Source organism: Saccopteryx bilineata, chromosome 11, assembly GCF_036850765.1.
Source record: "Saccopteryx bilineata isolate mSacBil1 chromosome 11, mSacBil1_pri_phased_curated, whole genome shotgun sequence".
In the NCBI taxonomy this organism is placed as follows: Eukaryota; Metazoa; Chordata; class Mammalia; order Chiroptera; family Emballonuridae; genus Saccopteryx; species Saccopteryx bilineata.
This window is the reverse complement of record NC_089500.1, coordinates 10,384,601-10,405,371: the sequence shown is the minus strand read 5'-3', so window position 1 is coordinate 10,405,371 and position 20,771 is coordinate 10,384,601. Positions and strand designations below refer to the sequence as shown.

Genomic DNA, 20,771 nt, shown 5'->3' with positions numbered 1-20,771 from the left:
CCAGGGAGATATGTCATATTCACAGTTGTCAGCAAAATCCAGGCGGCTCAGCAGGAGAATAAAAAGTGGTTTTATTTGAGCAATCTGTGGAATGGGGGATGGTGCAAACGGATACGTGGGCAAAGTCCCCGTACATCGACCACTGATCTTAAGTGATGGCCAAGAGGTGTTTAAGATATCTGAGATGCCTTCTGAGACATACAGGGCAGATTAAATTAGTTTCAATGTTGAGGGGTCTACTGTGTCTAATTCTTCAAAAACTGGTCAAGGATTCTATCTCAGGAACTTAGCCTATGTGATTAACCAGATCTCTCCATCTGTTAATGTTATATTTTGAAGTTAAATCATTCTAATCTGAGTATTAGGCAACCCTAAAAATATATATATCCTTAAGAATTTAGTTTCCATGATATATTTACTTTTCTCCGGAAATCTCTGCATTTATAACCCAGAGTATTGAATTTTCTACAACTACTCTGGAACTAAATTCTTTTACCCACTTGTCTTATTTATAATTTTATAAAGTAGGGAATGATGGAATAATTGAAAAAAATATCAATGAAATCTATATGTTAAACTTATCAATATTGTCATGTTAGACTTGGAACTTGAGCAATAAGGGTTTTACATTTTAGATACAAAACAAGTGGCCTATTTCCGATGATCGAATCATTTAAATGTGTATTTATATTATTTCTTTTAATAGAAAGTTAGAGTGTAAGTTTTATTTTTTTAAAGATTTTTATTTATTCATTTTAGAGAGAAGAAAGAGAGAGAGAGAGAGAGAGAGAGAGAGAGAAGGGGGGAGGAGCAGGAAGCATCAACTCCCATGTGTGCCTTGACCAGGCAAGCTCATGGTTTCAAACCAGAGACCTGTGTTCCAGGTCAACGCTTTATCCACTGCGCCCCACAGGTCAGGCTAGAGCAGGGGTCTCAAACCCGGCCGCATGCGGCCCGCCGAACAATTTTGTGCGGCCCGCAGACTAATCCACGAAGTTCAAAATATCTTGGATAAAATTAAGTAAGCCTAGGGGCCTACTTGTATTTTTCATTTCTCTAGCATCTTGCTCTGCGGCCCACATGCTGAGTTGAGTTTGAGACCCCTGGGCTAGAGCATATGTTTTTTGTGGTTAGCCATCTTTGCCCTTCCCCTGCGCCAAGGAGGTGCCGCCTTCAGGGAATGCTTCATGACGGATCTCAGGGACATTCTCAGGTAGCCACTTTCTAAAGAGTTTGTTTACACATATTTTGCCAATAAGGAAACGAGGAAGGAACTCTGAGTTTAGATGTGATCTCCACCCAAGGCGGGAGCTCTGTTTTTCTGTTGTCACTGAGAAACACAATGGGGCTTATGTGTGTGGTGGGGAAATAACTGTCCGAGTGACCCAGCTGATGGTTCTGGAGTGCTGTCGGTGCCGGCCCGGAGCTGGCTCTCGGGAGCCAGGGGCCAGGCCTCCGTGGCCACTGGAGGCTGCACACAGGGCTCCCTGGCCAGATGCTACTGGCTCTGCCCATACCTCCTGGGGATGTGCCGGTCTCTGCACAAGTGCCTGGGAATGCATGCTCCTCTCATCAAGAGAGGGGACTCCCATGCTGGTGCCGTCCCCAGGCACAGCTGGGTGCTGTCTGTGTCCCCCAGAGCCCGGGCTTTGAAGGCCAGGAGTGCATCTCTCCAGCACCAAGCGCAGTGCCGGCATTCTAAAGGCAAATGATCAATCTGTGTCGAGAGAGTCACCCATCTGTGTCCCTTCCCCTCTCCCCGGAGAGCTCAGGGTGCTCCCCGAATGCTGTGCCCTCTTGTTTTTGCCTACTGATGCCAGCTTCTCCAGAGCATACTGACATAGTTCCTTCCTAGCTTCTTGTTTTCTTTCCTTTCTTTATTTTTTTCCCGAAGTTAGAAGCAGGGAGGCAGTCAGACAGACTCCCACATGCACACGACCAGGATCCACCCAGCATGCCCACCAGGGGGCGATGCTCTGCCCATCTGGGGCGTTGCTCCTTTGTAACTGGAGCCATTTTAGCACCTGAGGTGGAGGCTTGGAGCAGTCCTCAGCACCTGGGCCAACTTTGCTCCAATGGAGCCTTGGCTGAGGGAGGGAAACCAGAGACAGAGAGGAAGAAGAGGGAAGGGGTGGAGAAGCAGATGGGTGCTTCTCCTGTGTGCCCTGACTGGGAATTGAACCCGAGACTTCCACACACCAGATGGACACTACCACTGAGCCAACTGGCCAGGGCTGCTTTGGGTTTTCTTATGGGGGAAATAAACATGACGGTAAACTCCCAGTCTTTTACCTTCTCATTCCTAATTTCATTTCCCTCCCTGCCTATCTAGATCATTATTATTAATTTGGTCTATGACCAATGGATAGTTTATAGTTTTATTGTCCATATAACTGTCCATACAGAATATGTGGAGTTGTGTGTGTGTGTGTGTGTGTTAGAAATGTTTTTCATACATAGTATTATACTATATGTAATATTCTGCAGCTTGCCTTTTTATCAATTCAGGTTGGTGCATATGTATCTAGTTTATTCATTTCAATTGCAGCTTCCTCCCTGTCTCCTGGCTTCAGACTATCCATATCCCAGGGCAGGCCTTTGATCAGCCCAGCTTGGGTCACGTGCCAGTGCCCACTGGGTCCATCTGGGGGTTTGGCAGATGGGGTGCTCTGACTGCTCACGCCACGAATGAGTACCTCCGCCTGTAGCCAGAGGGTCAGCGTACTTCGTTTTCAGCCCTCAGCAGGATCGCATGCATTTGAAGGAACGTTACAGGAAGGTGGACGTGAGGAAAGGATTTGAGGCAGATTAAAAACTCATCTTTCCACTTTGAGTTTCAAATCTGAGCTTAGATATCAAGCCCTCTGGGAGCCCTTTCCTGACTGCTTAGATCATGCCCCTTGGACACCATCATGCATGGTATCATAACTGCCCCCTTTCTCAGGAGGAGTGCTCCTTCAGAGCAGAACCTGGGTCTGTCTCGAACTGCTGCTCCTTGGGAAATAGAAGGTCTGGCACAACACACTTAACATGCATTTTTGATTGAGTGATTTTACCAGGAGCAGCTTGCAACCTCACTTCCTATGGACAGGTTCCTGCCAGGGAACCCTGTGTACTTGTGGCACGTTCACATCTGCCTTTTGGGCCCATTGCATTCTGGCTGATGTCACATCTTCTGGATTATTTGGATGATTTCACTCTGGGATTTTCTTTTTCGTATTGCATAGTGAAAATTAAAAGAAAGATGAAATCGTTGCAATGCAAACTCCAACTTCCTTTGTAAAATCCTCCAAGGTAGGCCCTGCCAGGCCCTTTTCACACCAACATCTCCTTAGCGGTCACATGTGCACAGTCATTTCTTTGTAACCTCAAACACGTCATCAGTAGACTGTGTTTTATGCAGATTTAATTCTGAGTACCTCGTCACCTTCAGGAGAATCTGGAGGGCAGTAGATGTGAGACGTGAACCACTCCGTTTGGAAGTGGCTGTCATAAGGGGAATAGCCATCTGCATTCACTGAGTGCTTGCTCTGTGCCGGGCATGTAGAAGCAGGTGTCACCTTGATGTCCATTGTGCTGACGAGAACGTCGTCCTGTCAGCCCCTGAGTGGGGAGTGGGCTGGGATCCACACACTGACTGCACCAGAGTCACGCTCCTGAGGACTGTGTTCTGCCACCTTCTGTGATTAGGAAAGAGAAAGCTGAGTTTGGTAATAGACAAGGACATCAAACTGATCGCAGATAAAGCTTTGGTGAAGATAAAAGCATGAGGGGGCATCAGCCAGATCTTAGAACAACGTTCCCACGGCCTCTGTCAGGAGAGAAGGTGCCAAGGTGTGTGTAGGTGGAGCGGGAGCCAGGCACCGTGGCCTGAGCTGCCCCGTGACCCGGAATACTGGAGAGAGCATTTGAGAGGACAGGTCACCGACTGCGTTCCCAACTCCGGCCTGCTGGTGGTCTTTAACCCGCGGACTCTCGCCCTGGCAGGGCTCATTTAAACAGCATGTGGATAAACCATTTAGACATAAAATGAATTTTACTTCAAATACCTACATGAAGCAAAGCTCAGTGGCTTTTGAAGCATCTTCCAGAAACTTCGTGGGAGAGACAACCAGAGGTTTACAACTGATCCGGTGATGGAATCTGATTATGTGCTACCGTTGTTATTAAAGATTACGTACAAGACCACTGGCGGTGCTTTTCTTTATTTGTGCTGTTTTTAAATCAAAATATACAAGGACTTTCAAAGGTTCAGTCTGGATCTTGGTTTCTGTCTCCCAGCTCTGTATTGACTCTAAAGTCTTGGATTATTTAGCGCTGAATTCTTTACCATGGATGTTTTCAGGAACATCACTCCTGCAGTTGGAGGTGGTTCCCAGAAGCACTGAACTTGATAGGACAATCTGTGCTCTTTGTAACCTGCCCCTGTACTCGGTTACTAGAAGTACCTTCCAGGCAGGGACACTGTTTTCTGCTTTTATAGTATATACTTGAGTCAGCTCTATACTAAGTAATGACATTGTTGGTCTACGTTTGGGCTAATACTGCATTGTGCGGCTGTATTCCCAGATGGGCTTATCTTCCTTCTACCCTTGGGAAGCAGTGATTGGGTAAACGGCTGGAGTTAAAATGGAACTGTGTTCTCATTCCCTCCAGGTCGCATCCCAGCGTATTAGCTCAGTGGACCTCTCCTGTTGCAGCCTGGAGCACCTGCCTGCCAACCTCTTCTATAGCCAAGACCTCACACATCTCAACTTAAAACAGAACTTCCTAAGGCAGAACCCCAGTCTCCCATCTGCCAGGGGGCTCAGCGAACTGCAGAGGTGAGCTCGCAGGCGTGGAGCGTTGGGGCAGGGAAGGGGGTGCCAGCCTCTGGCAGTGTCTCCAGTACTCTGACTTACAAAGCTATGCTGCGTAAGTTTCCCTTTCAGAGGGCAGGATAATAGGACCTTTTTAGTGAAGGCATTCTCCATTCTCCTTCTGAAATATTTTTCAAGGTTTCGGCCTTTAAAATGAATGGCTTATGATATTCATTCATAGGATAGATTTGTCTGAGAAGAACGTTTCTCTTTAAAATCACTCCTTTTTCTTAACCAGTTTACCAGTGGGCCAGTGTAAAGTTAATGACCTTTGGCTGTGAGACGGCTAGACAACAGGGGTTTGGTCAGACTCAGTTATTTCTTTTGAAATTTACAAAAGGTCAGGGTTTTTCCATGAAAAGACATTTCCTTAAAAATTTAAAGACTAAGGTATAAATCTAGTTTACACTTTCTAGGTTATATAGGTGATTAGTGTGTAGATTTTAAGAGTCACATGTTAAAGAACAGGGTCTACCCTTTTGTCACTAGAGAAAAGGGACTTTATTTGTATGTATCTAAAACACATTTAAAAATTTACCCTATTTATTTCCTTTTCCTTTTTTTGGAGCAATGATCAGTCTTGATTCTGTGTTAAATGAAGCCTTTGAAACATACATATTTGTTGTAAAATACTACAGAAGAATATAACTTAAATAATGAATTGTTCATTTGTTCTTAAATGACTGATAGTGATCAGAGCTTAAACTATGGTAATTAATCATTGTGATTATGTGTGTAAGGTTTTTAAACACCCAGGAGGAATAATTCAGTAAGTGTTTATTATAAAGTTATACAGATAGGTAGGAAAAGGGAAGAGTATCCTGATCATTGTGAATATACTTGTGATACTATCCCAACACTTGACAAGCAATCATGTCTTCAACTTTAGTTCCAAAGTGGAATCAAAAACCGTATGAGCGAACTTGTAAAATTGTTTTACATTAGGACCCACTGGTTTTCTTGCACTTTGAGTAGTGGGTCTTGGCCTGTGTACCATCTTACTGCATTAGGTATTAGTCATTTAGAAAAGACTGGTTCGTTGGGTACGACAGATATTCCAAATGTTAACACATTTCCTTATGCAGTTTCAAGAAATCACAGTTGTTAATATCACCTCTCCTCTCATCAGAAACATATTTATGTGTTGGAATGTTGTCAGGCTCCTGATGGAAACTCAAATTCCAAAAGTTTGATTTTCAGTTGAAAGCTAGAAGGCTGTCCTTTGGCAGCAAACCCTGTCAGTTGTTTTTCCTGAACTGACCTTCTCCCTTCATGGTGGAGAAGATGTCTGCCCAGCACCCAAGTCTAAACACAAGTTTGTCAGTTGTTCTTTCAAGTAAAGGTGGGATTCTGTCAACACAGCGCCCCGCCCCATTTGGCTCCCAGCATCGATCCTCGGGCCAGTGTCCTCCCTGAGGTGACCCTCTACTGAGTACCCAGAAGGGCTTCGGTGTACTTCCCATTTTATCGCCCAGAAAATAACGACATGTACTCATAGGTCGAGATTGAATGCAGATAACTTTCTTGCATCATCACAGATGTTTTTAAGTAACACTGACATTACAAATATTCCTAAATCCTTTTGCTCTGACGACCTGCTAGAGGAGAAGATGGGATGGCTGGGACAGTGTGGCCCTTCATTAGATTAGGGACAGAGGCAGTCAGAAGGTCGGCTAAATTCTTAAAGTTGGGCTTCCCTATGCCCTGTGCATTGCTGATGTTTACTGACACTACGATCACAAACTTACTGCGATTTTTTTTTTTTTTTTTTTTTTTGCCAGAGGGTCACATGATGACTCAGTCTGTTTTTAAGGTTTGAAACTACTTTGAAATATTTTGGTGTGTTTCACAGCAGGGTAGGCTTCTGTGCTTCCGTTACAGAACATCAAGAACTTTGTCTCCTACGATTGAATCCTGGTGTCTTAGAACAGAAAGGGGCCTTAGAATTCACCCATACCTGTGCTCTCATTTTAGACGTTAGGTGGGTGGAGATGTTAAATGCCGAATCCTGGCTCACCGTTACCTTCTGGGAGGCAGTTAGGGGGTGGATTTAGGGACTGGTTTGAAGAGGATTTCAACTATATTTGTGATGTTTCTTTCTTAAAAAAAATTTTAAAAGGCCCTGGCCGGTTGGCTCAGTGGTAAAGTGTCGGCCTGGCGTGCAGGAGTCCTGGGTTCGATTTGCGGCCAGGGCACACAGGAGAAGCGCCCATCTGCTTCTCCACCCCTCCCCCTCTCCTTCCTCTCTGTCTCTCTCTTCCCCTCCCGCAGCCAAGGCTCCATTGGAGCAAAGTTGGCCCGGGCACTGAGGATGGCTCTGTGGCCTCTGCCTCAGGCGCTAAAACGGCTCTGGTTGCAACAGAGCAACGCCCCAGATGGGCAGAGCATCGCCCCCTGGTGGGCATGCCAGGTGGATCCCGGTCTGGCACATGCGGGAGTCTGTCTGCCTCCCTGTTTCCAACTTCAGAAAAATACAAAAAAAAAAAAAAAAAAAAAAAAAAAGAATAGCTAACATGAAAGAAATTAACAGCACATATGACACAAATATTAATATTTGGAAGAGGTGACTAACTGGTACTTGGATGGTCATTCCTATTTTCTATTTGTATATTTCATACTAATCCATAAATTAAAATCTAAACAAAAAGAAAATAAAAGTGCTTGCATATTTATGCAGTGGGGGGAGGGGATAAGATGTGCCCAAAGGAGCCAGCACTTGTGGACTAAATAAGCAGATACCCAGATGGAGTCCCCTTAGGTAGGCGGGACCTCGGAGTGCCCTCTGACTCGCTCATTTTCCTATCTCTTGTCTTAAGGCCCTACCTCCTTCCTGACAGGTTTTCTTTCCTTTGTCTTAACCTTGCTGAATTTCTGCTGTCCTTATTTTTCAAGAGCTCATTCTTGTCTGTTTTAATTTATTTGCATTTTAGTAACATTCTGGGTCCCCCCCCCATGAGTGCCTTTTTTCTCTTTCTGAGAACATTTCATTCATTCATTTATTTCCTTCTTGCACTGTCTTGATTTTTTTTTTCCATGCTTGTAAAGGTGTGTGACTTTTATGTTAGACACCGAGTTACTACTTGGGGATCATTTGCTCTCTGTTCCTAGTTCCTGGTGAGTTACGAGTGGACTGTGTGCTGGGACCGTGGGCAGGGCTTCTCCACCATACAGCTTCATCACGAGGGATGTCGGGTGAGCTGTGTGGTTTCATTGGGACACTTCCAAACACAACATCTGTGGATCTTTTCTGTAGGGCGTGTTGGCTTTGCTGGGGGGGCGTCCTCTGGCCTCCTACCTGGGCAGCGCATGCCAGGATTCAGGGGGCCAAACGGGGAAGAGATCTGCAACCTCAAGGCTCCTTATTTGTAGAACAGGATTTTCTGTGATGCCTGGTGTCTTTGAGCCCAGAACTCTCTGGTTCGGTTTCTCCTGGGGAATCAACTATCTGCTTCTGGAACTGGGGAGGGGACACAGAGTCTAACACCCCCTTATATAGCCTGTTGAAAGCCTTCTTGTGGAAGTATAGCAAAGACGTAGGAAAGGCACAAATACAAGTGCAGGATTTGGGTTGACAATGAGAATGAATGTATCAGTTTCACCAGTCCCTACATCAACAAATAGAGTGTTGCTGCAGCCAGAGTTTCTGGTTTGGCTTCTGTTGCTTTAAGCACGCGAGGGCTCAGCCAGTAGGACCGGGTACGTGGGGCTGGGCGGCTGGTGACGCGACTGCTATACCTCCCGTCGCACAGAGCTGTGCTGGCCACCTATTTCTCTTTCACCACATCCTACTGTGAGATTTCTGTCCTCCACCCCCATCATCCAATGAAGACTTTCTTGCTAAGTTTTCAGAGTAATAAGTGTGCAAGTGTACATAAGCATGCACATACACATTTCATGCTAGGAATTGGAATTCTACATTCTAAGAACTCATACTTCAGAAAGCACTAATGTAGTTTTTATGTTCATACAGTTAGCACGTAGTTTTGAGACCATGCCATTTATCTAATAGCTTATTTTTATTTACATTTTCAAGGAATTAGTACTCATCTCTAGTGTATGTTTCACAAGGAATATGTTAGGTCCCAAAGGATAATTTACTTTTGTGTTCTTACTGACGTCTTAAGGAATGATCAGTTAGATTACAGGGTTAGGGTAGATATTCAGGGAGCAAGTTTTTTAAATACAATGACTTTGTTACAGGTAGGAGTTCTGAGACTTGTTCTCTTAACCACATATCCCTTTTATTTTTCTTCCTGTTGCAAATTCGGACTTTAAACAAATGAGCTATTTTCACAGGGGCTTTGCATTGGTACTTGCAGCAGCATTCTAAATCTGGAAGATGGCATGCTGATGTCTACACACAGATCAGCAGTTTCGGAGGGAAAACATTGTTCTTGGAACAACCACTGTTTGTTTTTCCTCTAGTGGCATTGGAACGCTTCAAGTTAGTTTTCAAAAGAGAGAAGAGGCAAAAATTAGTAATTTTTGATAGTTTTCATAGGTTCTTCTCTGATCATGTCACTAATAATTCTAATGGATTATTTGCCTCGCTCATATCAGTATTTGGCTTCTATTAATTGTGTCTCCACTGAGATGTCGCAAATGGTGTTAGTACTAAGGTTGCTGTTATTTGCAGTGCAGAATTATATTTAATAAAAATGCCTCTTGACGTCAATGAAGACAACAACTTTTTGCCAGTTTAAATTTAAGAAATGTAACTGACCTTTCTATGCCTTAATTTTATTGTTTCTCATACTGCTTTGCTAGCAGTGTGACCTTGTTTGTACTAAATTATTGATATATTGGTGGTTAAACATTTTGCTATACTGACAAATTGAGCTCAGTTAAATTGAGCGTTTGTCGCAGTGTCATTGGGCGGTTGGTGCTGCCTTGAGGGTCTAGAGAGTCAGGTTTCACAGAGCAGAGTCGTTCCCGGGCTCTCCAGCACCGTGGAGACCAGCGGTGTTTGACCGCAATGACTGGCATGTCTGTGTTCCGGTAGCTTGGTCCAGGGATCTGGAATGTTTGCCACCTGCATTGAACTTCAAATATCTTCATCTTAGGTCTTTTTTAATTTACTCATCGCTTCTACCTACCATGTTTAGAGATAAGCCTCTATTTTGACACAAGTATTTGACAAGTTGATGGCAATTAAAACACACACTCACACACTTACATTGCTTCATTCTGGGTTGAAAATGATAAAATAGTTGTTATCAGAAACTGGTTATGTTTCAGTTGTGTTTGGTGGTTATTTATCACATTCTCCACGAACCCAGGAAGGGAGTCTGCCTCCAGCGCCTGCTGTTTGGGTGGATTGGGACAGACGAACGGAGCCCGGCCAGAGGGGCCCAGCAAGTTCTAGGAATGGGGTTGTTTATTTTTTTCTTTTTTTTTGTATTTTTCTGAAACTGGAAACAAGGAGAGACAGTCAGACAGACTCCCGCATGCGTCCTACCGGGATCCACCCGGCACGCCCACTAGGGGCAATGCTCTGCCCACCAGGGGGCGATGCTCTGCCCCTCCGGGGCGACGCTCTGCCGCGACCAGAGCCACTCTAGTGCCTGGGGCAGAGGCCAAGGAGCCATCCCCAGCGCCCGGGCCATCCTTGCTCCAATGGAGCCTTGGCTGCGGGAGGGAAGAGAGAGAGAGGAAGGAGGGGGGGTGGAGAAGCAAATGGGCGCTTCTCCTATGTGCCCTGGCTGGGAATCGAACCCGGGTCCTCCGCATGCCAGGCCGACGCTCTACCGCCGAGCCAACCGGCCAGGGCCTATTTTTTTCAATAGGAGGATTACTAACTTAAATTTAAGTAGAAATTGATATTTCAAATTACTTGATAAATCATGTATGTCTGTAAAATTATTAGTGTGCTTTTACCATATGTCGTTCTAAAATAGGCACAAAGAAAGTAAAAGGAAGAAGCACCACCAGTGCTTTCTTTCTTTTTTCCTTTTTTTAAACATTCTTCTTTGGATACTGAATTCTGTTGTTATTTTATTATTATTGTCCCTTCAGAGCATCACAATAATTTATGCAATCGTTTAAAAAAGAGCTCATTTTTAGTAAGGCTATAATGCCTGGGAATGGCAGTGCTGCCTCAGCTTTGGAATATCTGAGGGCACATTTAATTTTGGCCTAAGTGACTCTCAGTGTTGACACCCCAAGGGAGGAGTTGACTTCAGCCCGTTGCCTTTTTTACTGAACTGTCTTCTGTGTTTCTGTACTGTTTGTGCTGCCTGGCTTTGCACGCCTAGAGGGCAGAAATCAGTTCCTCCTCAGAGGGAGGACCTGTTGCCAAGTGAGCGGTTGTGGGAATCGTTCTTTCCAGCTCTGTTAAGGGTACCCTGCTTCTTTGCAAAAGGCATTTGTAGCAACTTGTAGAAGGAAGCAAGCATGGCAATTTATTACTTCCTGTATTTCTGTTTGGTCAGAGGTAAGATGAGAAGACAGCCTGCATAGTGAGATGATTCAGAAAAACATTACAGAGGAAAAGAGTCGTTAAGAAAGGATTTCAGGTTGGAAAAGGAGATATTAGCTTTAAAGGAAGGAAGAAAGGAAGGAGGGAGGGAGGGAGGGAGGGGGGAGAAGGGGAGGGGAGAGGAGGGGAGGGGAAGGGGAGGGAAGGGGAGGGACAGTCTGTCTGTGGGTCTGTCTGTGAACACACCTCTTGCTCATCCTGCAAAGAAAGCGCTGCTTGCAACGTGTCAGCTGCTGGGGGGGGGGGGGGGGCTCCACCTGGGGAACCCCACCCACCTTCAGAGCAGACTCCACTTTTGTTTCTCTAAGCTTTGGGTTATTTCAAATACATGGGACCTTTCTCCCTTCTGAATTGTTAGCTTTCTTTGTACTTAATGATATACATATATTGCAAGCTCCTTAGTGAATATTTGTTGAATTCAATTGCTGGGTTTTCCACCGCTAATGATAATCAAGAGAATATGGTTCATTTGGAAGAGAGCATCCAGAAATGCTTTGGACAGTGAGACCGTTTCATGTAGTTAGTGTTCGAGGTGACTGATTTATGGAGACAGCAGTGGTTTAGAACGAATGTTGATCAACTTCATTATGTATCGTGGCACCAGAGATCCATTTCAGGGGACTAAGAGTAAGTCTGTGATGGTGCCTTTATGGGCTATGGTATAAACTGAGCAGGAAGTAACCCTGAAGGAAGAGAAAGATTACCTTTGAGTCAAGAGAGCGAGTTCAAGACCTGGAGGAAAGAAGTGGTTTGAGCCCTGATGAGATGTGAGATCTGTTTTAGCTGAAAACAGTAAGGGCGATGGGGAGGGGCATAGGGTTCCTGGTGGAGGACAGTGGGAGGGATGGCATGGGGTCGGGTTGGTGTGCGAGGAGGCTGTGGGTGCTGGAGAATTGAGGTTTGGAAGAAGTGAGCGCCGAGACGCTCACAATTCTGCCTGGTACTAATTAAGTACCTCTCTTCTTAGAAAGCTAGATTTTCTGTGTGTTTAATCCCCGCAGAGTGGAAAACAAATGACCTCCTTTTCTGCTCTGTTCTTATGGGGACCTGGCATCCCAGAGCTACCAAGTTCCTCATGTTAATTATGTCCCCTTACCCAGAGGTCGTGTTTCCAGGGTTTTCGAGAGAGATTGTGATTTTTGTTTGGATCGATACTCCCTGAAAACTCGCCTTAAATGGAACATAGTGATGCTGCCTCAGGACAAGATGCTGACATGATTGCAGCCCTTCTGGCAGATGTCAGCTGCGGCAGTCAGAACGGTGGCAGCGTCTTGGGAGATGTTCTGCCGTACACAACAGGCAGTCCGAGCAAACAGGAGCTGCAGACGGGACGGGCGCGTGTGAGCCTGGGGGTTAGAGAAGCACTGGGCGCTGCTGCCCGCGAACCGGAGAACCTCGGAAGGAGTCCCCACGGCCGGGCCGCGGGTGCCAGACAGCCGTGAGAGGACTTGCATGGACTGGACAGAATGCCCTTCGTCCAGTTACCTCCTCCCTCCTCACACTGGAAGTTCCTTTCTTACACAGCCTAGCTTTCAGATGGAATTTTGATCCTCTTGGGAAGCTTTCCATTTCACACAATTTCCATTTTCCTTCCCTGAGCGTTTGATCAAAGGAAGAAAGCCTTTTACTTGGTGCTTGGGGCAATGAGATTCCGTGGCCTTTGGTCCTCCCCTGAGCGGGCCCAAACCTCACTTCTAGCAATAATAGCCTATTTTCTTCTCCTCTCATGCACTGTGCGTTTAGAAGGGGGAGGTCGAAAAGGAGACAAAAGATTTATTTATCAGCCAGACGGGACTAAATTACAGCTTGCCCTGACTTCTTGGATCCTTGAAGCTGTTCTTTAACATTTTCCCCCTCTTCAGTAAGAAGTGAGGAAGGCTGGTCAGAAGCCTTGGCTTCATTCTGGAGAGGGTGCTGTCCTCTGGCCAGGGCCTTCCTCCGTTTGTCTTCGTCTTCTTGCTGTGTGCCCTCCAAGCTTTACTTTAACTTGTAGGTGTTGGCTGTTCTGCCTAGTAACCAACCTCTCACTCTGCAGTCGTAGGGGACAGTGATCAAGCATGCAGTGAGGGGCCAGCAGACGCTTCTGCAGGTGTTGGCTGGGCGGTGTCCTCAGGACTTAGGAACACGATTGACGCCATTGCTGATGACTTCTGACATAGCAACCTGGTCGCCAGTGGGAGGACACTGATGGGAAGCAGTAATGCTACTCTTTCTGCCTCCCTCCTCAGCCCCGGGTCACACGCAGCCCACTCAAGAGCTCCTTCTGACAACTCACACGTGTAACTTTTGGAAATTAAAGACCCACGAGAGGTTTTTTCTTTCTTTTTTTTTTTTTTTTCCTAAAAGTGCCTGTAATTTTCATGTCACTCACCAGGCTCTCCATAGTAACGGAGCTTGGAATGGGAGGAGTCACGTGCCTATTGTCATTTCCCGTGGGTGGGTTAGGATGATGACACCAGAGCTGGCAGGATGGTTGACTGCCTCTCTAAAGTAGGGCACACCCACCCCTCCCTGGTGGTGTCTTCGGGACAGATAACTAACAAGAGAACCTTAGGGAATGTCTGACTTTCCAAATAGTTGTTTTTAAAGTTTTCTGTCAGATTGCACACTTTCACCCCACCTAGAGAGAGAAGCGTGCACGTGTGCATATGTGTGTGTGTATAGAAAGTGTAGCAAGGGAAAAGGAGATGTTATTTATGTAATGCACAAGTCCTTGCATCCTAGTCCCCTATTCAGAAATTTTCACAGGTAAATAGCAGTGTCCATCTGGAATTTGAGGTGCCCTGAAGTTAGTTTGTAAGCATCCTTTACAACCAACCACAGGAGATCTTTGCTTTAACAATATAGTTTGCTTACTGTTTCACAGGCACATGCCGGAGTTTTTGCTCTCCAGATCAGTGTATCTGACAGTATGATTTGTGGCATGCTTGCCTCCTAATTACCTGGGGTGTCCAGGAAACAGCTACCTGGCTTTCATCCTAGACCTGCTGAGTCAGAACCTCTGGTGATGGGGCCCAGGGATCTGCATTTTTAACAGGGGATGCTCAAGTTTGAGAAACAGCCACGCCACCCGGTTTTCTTTGAATGCTCTCTCTTCCATCCCTCCCCATCTGCCTATTGAACTCTGTTCATATCCTTTAGATAAAAGTGAGTGTTCTCTTCTGGAAGCACCCATGATCTACGTTTTCCCCAGTAAGTTTCATCTTCTGCTTTATATTATACCAGTTTTGCTCCTAAACTGTTTTAAGTTGTTGGAGGGTAGAAACCATGCCTAGTTCGTATTCGCATGCTTTACACACCTCTGTGCACAATGAAAACTCAGAAAGTGTTTGGGGAATGAATGTTTCCATCCCAGGATCAGATCTTTTATAAATAAGTCAAGTTTTGAGTGTTGGACTTTTTCCTGTGTAACTATCCCCGGTCTGTCCGTGAGACAAGCTTAGGCTACTCATAGCACATTTCCGTGACATAATTATTCTCCTGGCTTTCACTTAAGCTCACTTTCTCCTTTGATAATCGAATATCCCGGTTTTCACTTTTATATATCCTTGTATGACTGGGCAGGGGTTTATCCAAGTATAGTGTGCAGGTCTTCTTTGCTTTGCTTTGAAAAGAGGAGTGGAAACAATCTGTCTTCTCCCTTTTACAGAAATCTTCTCTTTGCATTTTTATTATTTGTCCTACTAGTGTGGTGGTTACTATTAAACATTTCTTGAATAGTATTGCAATTAAATTGGCCAACTATGGAAGTCTCTGTTGGTGAGAAAATGAAAAAACAAATGTAGCCATGGATAAATCAAATAGAGAATCCATTTCAAAGAAAAAAAAAAGAATATTTCATAAGAGAGATATGTTTAACTGTAACATGATAATATATTTATTTGTCTTTTTGATTACTATGTTGCCAATTTTTCAAAGAGTCAAGGCCTGGCCAGATAGCTAGGTTGGTTAGAGCATCTTCCTGATATGCAGAGGTTGCTGGTTCAATCCCCAGTCAGGGCACATACAGGAACAGATTGATTTTCTCTCTCTCTCTCTTCCTCTCTCTAAAACAAACAAACAAACAAACAATAAATAAATAAAAAGGAATCAGAAAATTACAGATTTATGCTGCTTGTGACTCATCATTTTCACCAATTGGATAGTGCCAGGTTACTGTGCACCTAGTGGCCGGTTTCCACGTGGTTTCTGTCTTATGATTTGGGGTGGCTTTCTATACAATGTACTTGCCTGATTCGTGGGAACCTGCTCCTGCACGCACCCCTCCCCTCTCCCGCATTGGCTGTTGTATCCATAGGACTAATTTAGCCTCAGGTCTGGCACAAGGTAGGGGACCAATAAGTGCCTCCTGTTTGAATTATTTTAAAAGACGGATTAAAATAAAACTTCCTCTCTTTAGGGAATGCTGTAATTTGCCTTGACAGCAATGTGTCCATTATAATTATTGCCAACACTGAGCGTTCCCTATTTCCTTGATTATAATTCTGGGGAAATGATGTCTATCAGTGGTTGCTTTGGTATACTTACTCTGCTTTTTAACATCTGCAGCGATTAAGACTGTTTTGCTCAAATCCTTTAGTGGCTGTAAATTTTCGTTTTTATCCAAGTAAAATATGCATGTGTTTATTTTTGTTTCCCTGGTCATAGGAGAAGGTTTATGCTTATTTTGCTTGTATGCAGAGTCATTTATGGTGCTTAGACTTAAGATGGGATGGCCTCTGTTTATTTTGGCCTGAGCTGGTAACGTGCCACATTAGCATTTGTGTGGGCTGAACCTCCCCGAAGACCCTGGCAGGTGCTCACTGGGAAAGGGGTGGTGGACTGCTCAGGCCTTGGAACAGAATGGCATGCACAAGTTCACGTGGATGCATTTCAGAAGCTGTCAAGGGACAGCAGGGAGGAAAAATAAAAGCGCTGCACCAAGAAACGGGGAAGTCAGTGGTGAGAGTTCAGTCCCAGGGCAGGGCCGCTCTGGGTGGGGAAAGCTGTGCAGAAGGGAGTTGAGTCATGCCTCCCAAAGCTAGGTGTTCCCAGCCCCCTGCACAGGCCCCTCATTCGCCTGCCTCTCCTGCCACCGCAGCCACTGCAGCCACCGACAAGCCTGGGAGGAGGAGGAGGGCAGGACGCATTCTTTTTTTCCTTCTGCCTCTACGGGAGAGAGCCTCTTTGGTCTTGCGCAAATTGTTTGGCTTTCTTACAAAACCACTGTAAGCACACACAGGTTGCCCTGTGTCATACCTGGATCGGGGCAGGACTGTTAGAACATGACTGTGGGACTAAGTTCACCAGCCAGCACAGCTCCACCCTGAGGGAATCAGGACTTCTGGAGAGCGCCGAGGGAAGTCCAGCAAGGTACTGACGGAGAGCTCTCAGTCACTGACTTTGCTCTTGAGAGGAAGCACGCTTGGTGCACATTTCAGAGAGTACTTCGATGCCCATCCCCAGAGTTGTCTCTCTAAAGGTAAAGGAGTCATTTTTACAGCATTTTACTGGCTCAAAACCACAAGTAGACTTGTTCCTAAGTAAAGAACACCAACATGGGCACTTGATCTTATCAATTCTCTTGGGGGGAAAAAGAGGAAAGAGAAACAAAAAGTAAATGCAACTTGTTTTCACCCAAACTTTTTTCTTTGTCTCTTTACTTGAACAGCACCAGCTTTCTCTTTTGGCTCTCTCTTCCGCTGATGGTATGAACGAAATGTATTTAAATTGGATGGGTTCTGAAAAGAATGCGTTGTGTCATAAATGGTGTTGGCATAATTAGCTACCAGAAAAAACACAAAAAGATAACATTCTATGTAGAAAGATAAATAAATATCAGGTGAAATAAAGATTGAAGTATAAAAAATAAAATGCACCAATATTAGAAGGGACTATAGGAAGTCATCTGTGCCACTTTGGGGTGAAATAAGAGGGCCTTCTCCAGCAAGGTGAAAAACATAGACCCCATAAAGAAAAAGATGGCCAGTATGAGCAAATGAAAATTAGTGTGTGCCCCAGATCACCATCAACAGTGGGAAAGACGGAGCGGTTAGCTGACGGGGCCGTGTGCCCCGTGGAGTGGTGGGTCCTTCGTGTGGAACAGGGCACCCAGGGACTTCCTACGGACTGGTAAACACAAGATGAGCCACCTGTGGAAAAACTGGCAAAGTGTGTGGATGTGCACTTCAGAGAAGACGAACTTCACAGAAAAAGAGGGGCTTCCTTGGGAAGTATAAATGGAAATGACTTTGATACTTCTCACCTCACCTGTTGCCCATCAGAGGGGCAGCCACAGGAAGGGCGCTGACGTTAAATGCCAGTGAAGGCAGCATGGGCAGAAACCCTCTCCTGCGGTTCAGCCACTCTGGGGTAGTTCTGAAGCACGTGAATTTAAGTGACGTGTACTCTTGGACCAGTCCGTTACACTCTTAGAAACACAGGCTCACAACCCCTTATCCAAAACTCTTGAGGCTGTTTGCGTTTCAGAATACAGAGATCAACAGGTTACCGAAGATGATAATGGTGCATATACTATATGTTTCATGTGACACTTCCAGCAGGGTTGGGACAGCACTCCATGAGCAGACACAGGCATATTTCTAAAGAGGAGAACATCACTATTCGTTCAGTCCAGGTCATTGTTGTCTGCCACCACAGGGAGCATGAAAGATCTCTGACTTCTCAGAGCCTGTCGGATTTCAGAATTATGGCTAAGGCTTCAGGCGCTCATAAGTGTTGTAAAATACAATCACTGCTGCACAAATAGATGTGCTGAATTACTTCTCACAGCATAAAAACTGTTAGCACACCTCACGTCAGTCAGTGGAAGGACAGAATAATTTGTGGTACATCTGTACTCTGTGTATTATGCAGCTGTCAAAAGAGTGAGTTAGATTTTCATGTCCTGACTCAGAAAGATGAATTGTTTGTATTAGATGAGAAGAGTTATAGAAGGAACGTGTGTGGTGTGATCCTACTCAAAAATAGGGAGGGAGCTTGTCTCCTGTTGATGCACATATGTGTTCTATAGGAAGGAAAGCTTTGGAAGGATGTATACCGCATACTTGTCGCTGGTTATCCAGGAGGATGGGATTTAGAAGGAGGCTGGAGAGACTGTTAACCTTTTCTTTGTATACTTCCCTAGTTTGCCTTGTTAGAATGAGTGTGTGATATTTTCATAATCAAGTAAAAACTATCTTTCTCTTAAAAGTTAATGCAGGGAGTATTACAGAGCACTGACAGCTGGCCCACACTCCACTAAGGTGCGGCCACTCGGAACCATTATCAGGAGCCTCTTTGCATAATTAATGAGTTGCAGGGGACTAAGCCCAGAGGGAGGCTTACAATGCCAGCAGGTCCTTCACTTTTTAACAGCGAAGCCTAATAATTTCAGATCTGTATTAACATGTCCCTCCCACAGGGCAAAAACATGGACTGTTCCTATGAGATGGAAATCCCATCACCTAGGGAATCGTTTATTAATTGACCCACTTGTAGTGAATGATAACTCTAGGAATCTTGATTCTTTTTTTCTCTCTGACTCATTGAGTAAAGCAAGTATGGTTTCTTCTTCATGAATGTAATGTGTAACACTCATTTTAAGCACAAATGGAATATGTTTTAAAATAGAATTATTTCTACCCCATACTGTTATTTTATGTTACTGTCCCATTTTACCAGTTATATCCTAAGTTCCTGAAAGGAAAATTACTAAACACTCAGGTGGATCTAAAAGCCAGTCAGTATTATGTTTCCAAATAGTCATCATGCTATGTACTTGGTTCTGTGTCCTAGATATACACAGGTATGTGTAGCCATTCCCTTTAGCTCAGATGCAGAAAGACTTCTATAACTAAATTTTGGAGTGTGGGCAGAGTGAGTGGATAAATGCAGAAAGAGGAGAAAAAACAAAGCATTTCCATGATCCTGATAAAAGGAGCCCAAGAGGGAGAGGTACACGTTTGTTTATTTTCCCTGAGTTTGCTATCTTAGAAACTTTGCTTTTTCTTTGTTGCCTTGCAAAACATGGCTCTTCTTCATTTTCTGGGTAGGTTATTTTTTTGTTTTTTATTTTTTATTAAGTGAGAGAGAGGTAGGCAAAGAGACAGGCTCCTGCATGTGCTTTGACCTGGATCCACCCGGCAAGCCCACTAAGGGGCAATGAGGTCCATCTGCTGCTATTTTAAAATAGCTCTCCGCAACTGAGCTATTTTAACACCTGAAGTGAGGTCATGGAGCTGTCCTCAGTGCCCAGGGCCAACTTGCTCAAGTGAGCCATGGCTGCAGGAGGGAGGGAGGGAGGGAGGAGGGGGGGGGGAGAGAGAGAGAAGGGGAAGGGGGAGGGGTGGAGAAGCAGATGGTTGCTTCTCCTGTGTGTCTCTACTGGGAATCAAATCCTGGGACTTCCACATGCTGGGGGCCAACACTCTACCACTGAGCCAACCTTGTTTTTTGTTTTGTTTTTTCTTTTTTTTAAAGACAAAATGAACTAAGCCTATATCTCTTCCCAATAAAGATAGGGATGTTAGAAGTATCACTGTGATTCATTTTAACCTTCTGATTTCATGTAAGAAGTTAAGCACTCTTCCCTTTTGTAGCCTTAAATAATTTGCTCAAGGGAGTAGTTCGGAACATTATAGCTGGAAATTTAATGTCTGAAGGGGAAAAATCCATCTGAAGCTACCAGCAGACTATAAAGTAGATTTATTCGATGTCCCACTGCCTGGCTGTGAGGTGAGCAGGACCAGTGCAGGGAGAAGCCTGGGGACTGCTCTGCCCCCTGGGTGGTGGCTGCTCTGCCCCTTGGGTGGTGGCTGTAGGTGGCTGTTTTCCCTGCTTTGCGGTCAGTGAGTTATGGCTGGGACCCCGGAGAAAGGAAAAGGTAAGAGCATTAATAGATCAAACCCCTGGATAGTGTAGCACATTTTGTGTCTGGATATAGTATTATTGTTGCTGAACTTTTGTTTTATACTATCAAGACAGTAACACACGTGAATGAAGGAAGTATCCTCAGTTTAGCAGAGCAGTGATTCCGTCCCTTTGTGCTGCTGTCTTTCTTGGTTCCCACTTTTGGCCTTCTGTCACCTCAAGGACTCCACCCTTATAAATAATTGTGCACTTTTTTTTAAAGGTTTTATTTATTGATTTTCAGAGAGATAGAGAGAAAGGGGGGAGGAGCAGGAAGCTTCAACTCAGAATAGTTGTTGCTTCTTATTTGTGCCTTGACCAGGGTAAACCTGGCGTTTCGAACCAGTGACCTCAGCATTCCAGATCGATGCTTTATCCATTGCGCCACCAAAGGTCAGGCAAAAAAATAGGTATAATTTTTATTTATTCACACCAGATGGCTTGGGGCTTTGGGTGAAGTCAGACCTGAGTCCTGAAGGCACTACACACAATGTCCATTGCCATTTGCAAATGCAGTACTGTAGTACTGTACAGTGGAACTTCGT

At 44.9% G+C, this 20,771-nt stretch overlaps 1 protein-coding gene across 1 annotated transcript in view; it reads left to right on the top strand.

The window, feature by feature from the left end:
• PHLPP1 (PH domain and leucine rich repeat protein phosphatase 1) overlaps window positions 1-20,771 on the top strand; it is a 189,680-nt gene that overhangs the window by 111,370 nt on the left and 57,539 nt on the right. Inside the window, exon 4 of the mRNA XM_066246453.1 lies at window positions 4,657-4,823. Coding sequence (XP_066102550.1) covers window positions 4,657-4,823 — 167 coding nt within the window. The remainder of the gene's footprint in view (window positions 1-4,656; window positions 4,824-20,771) is intronic.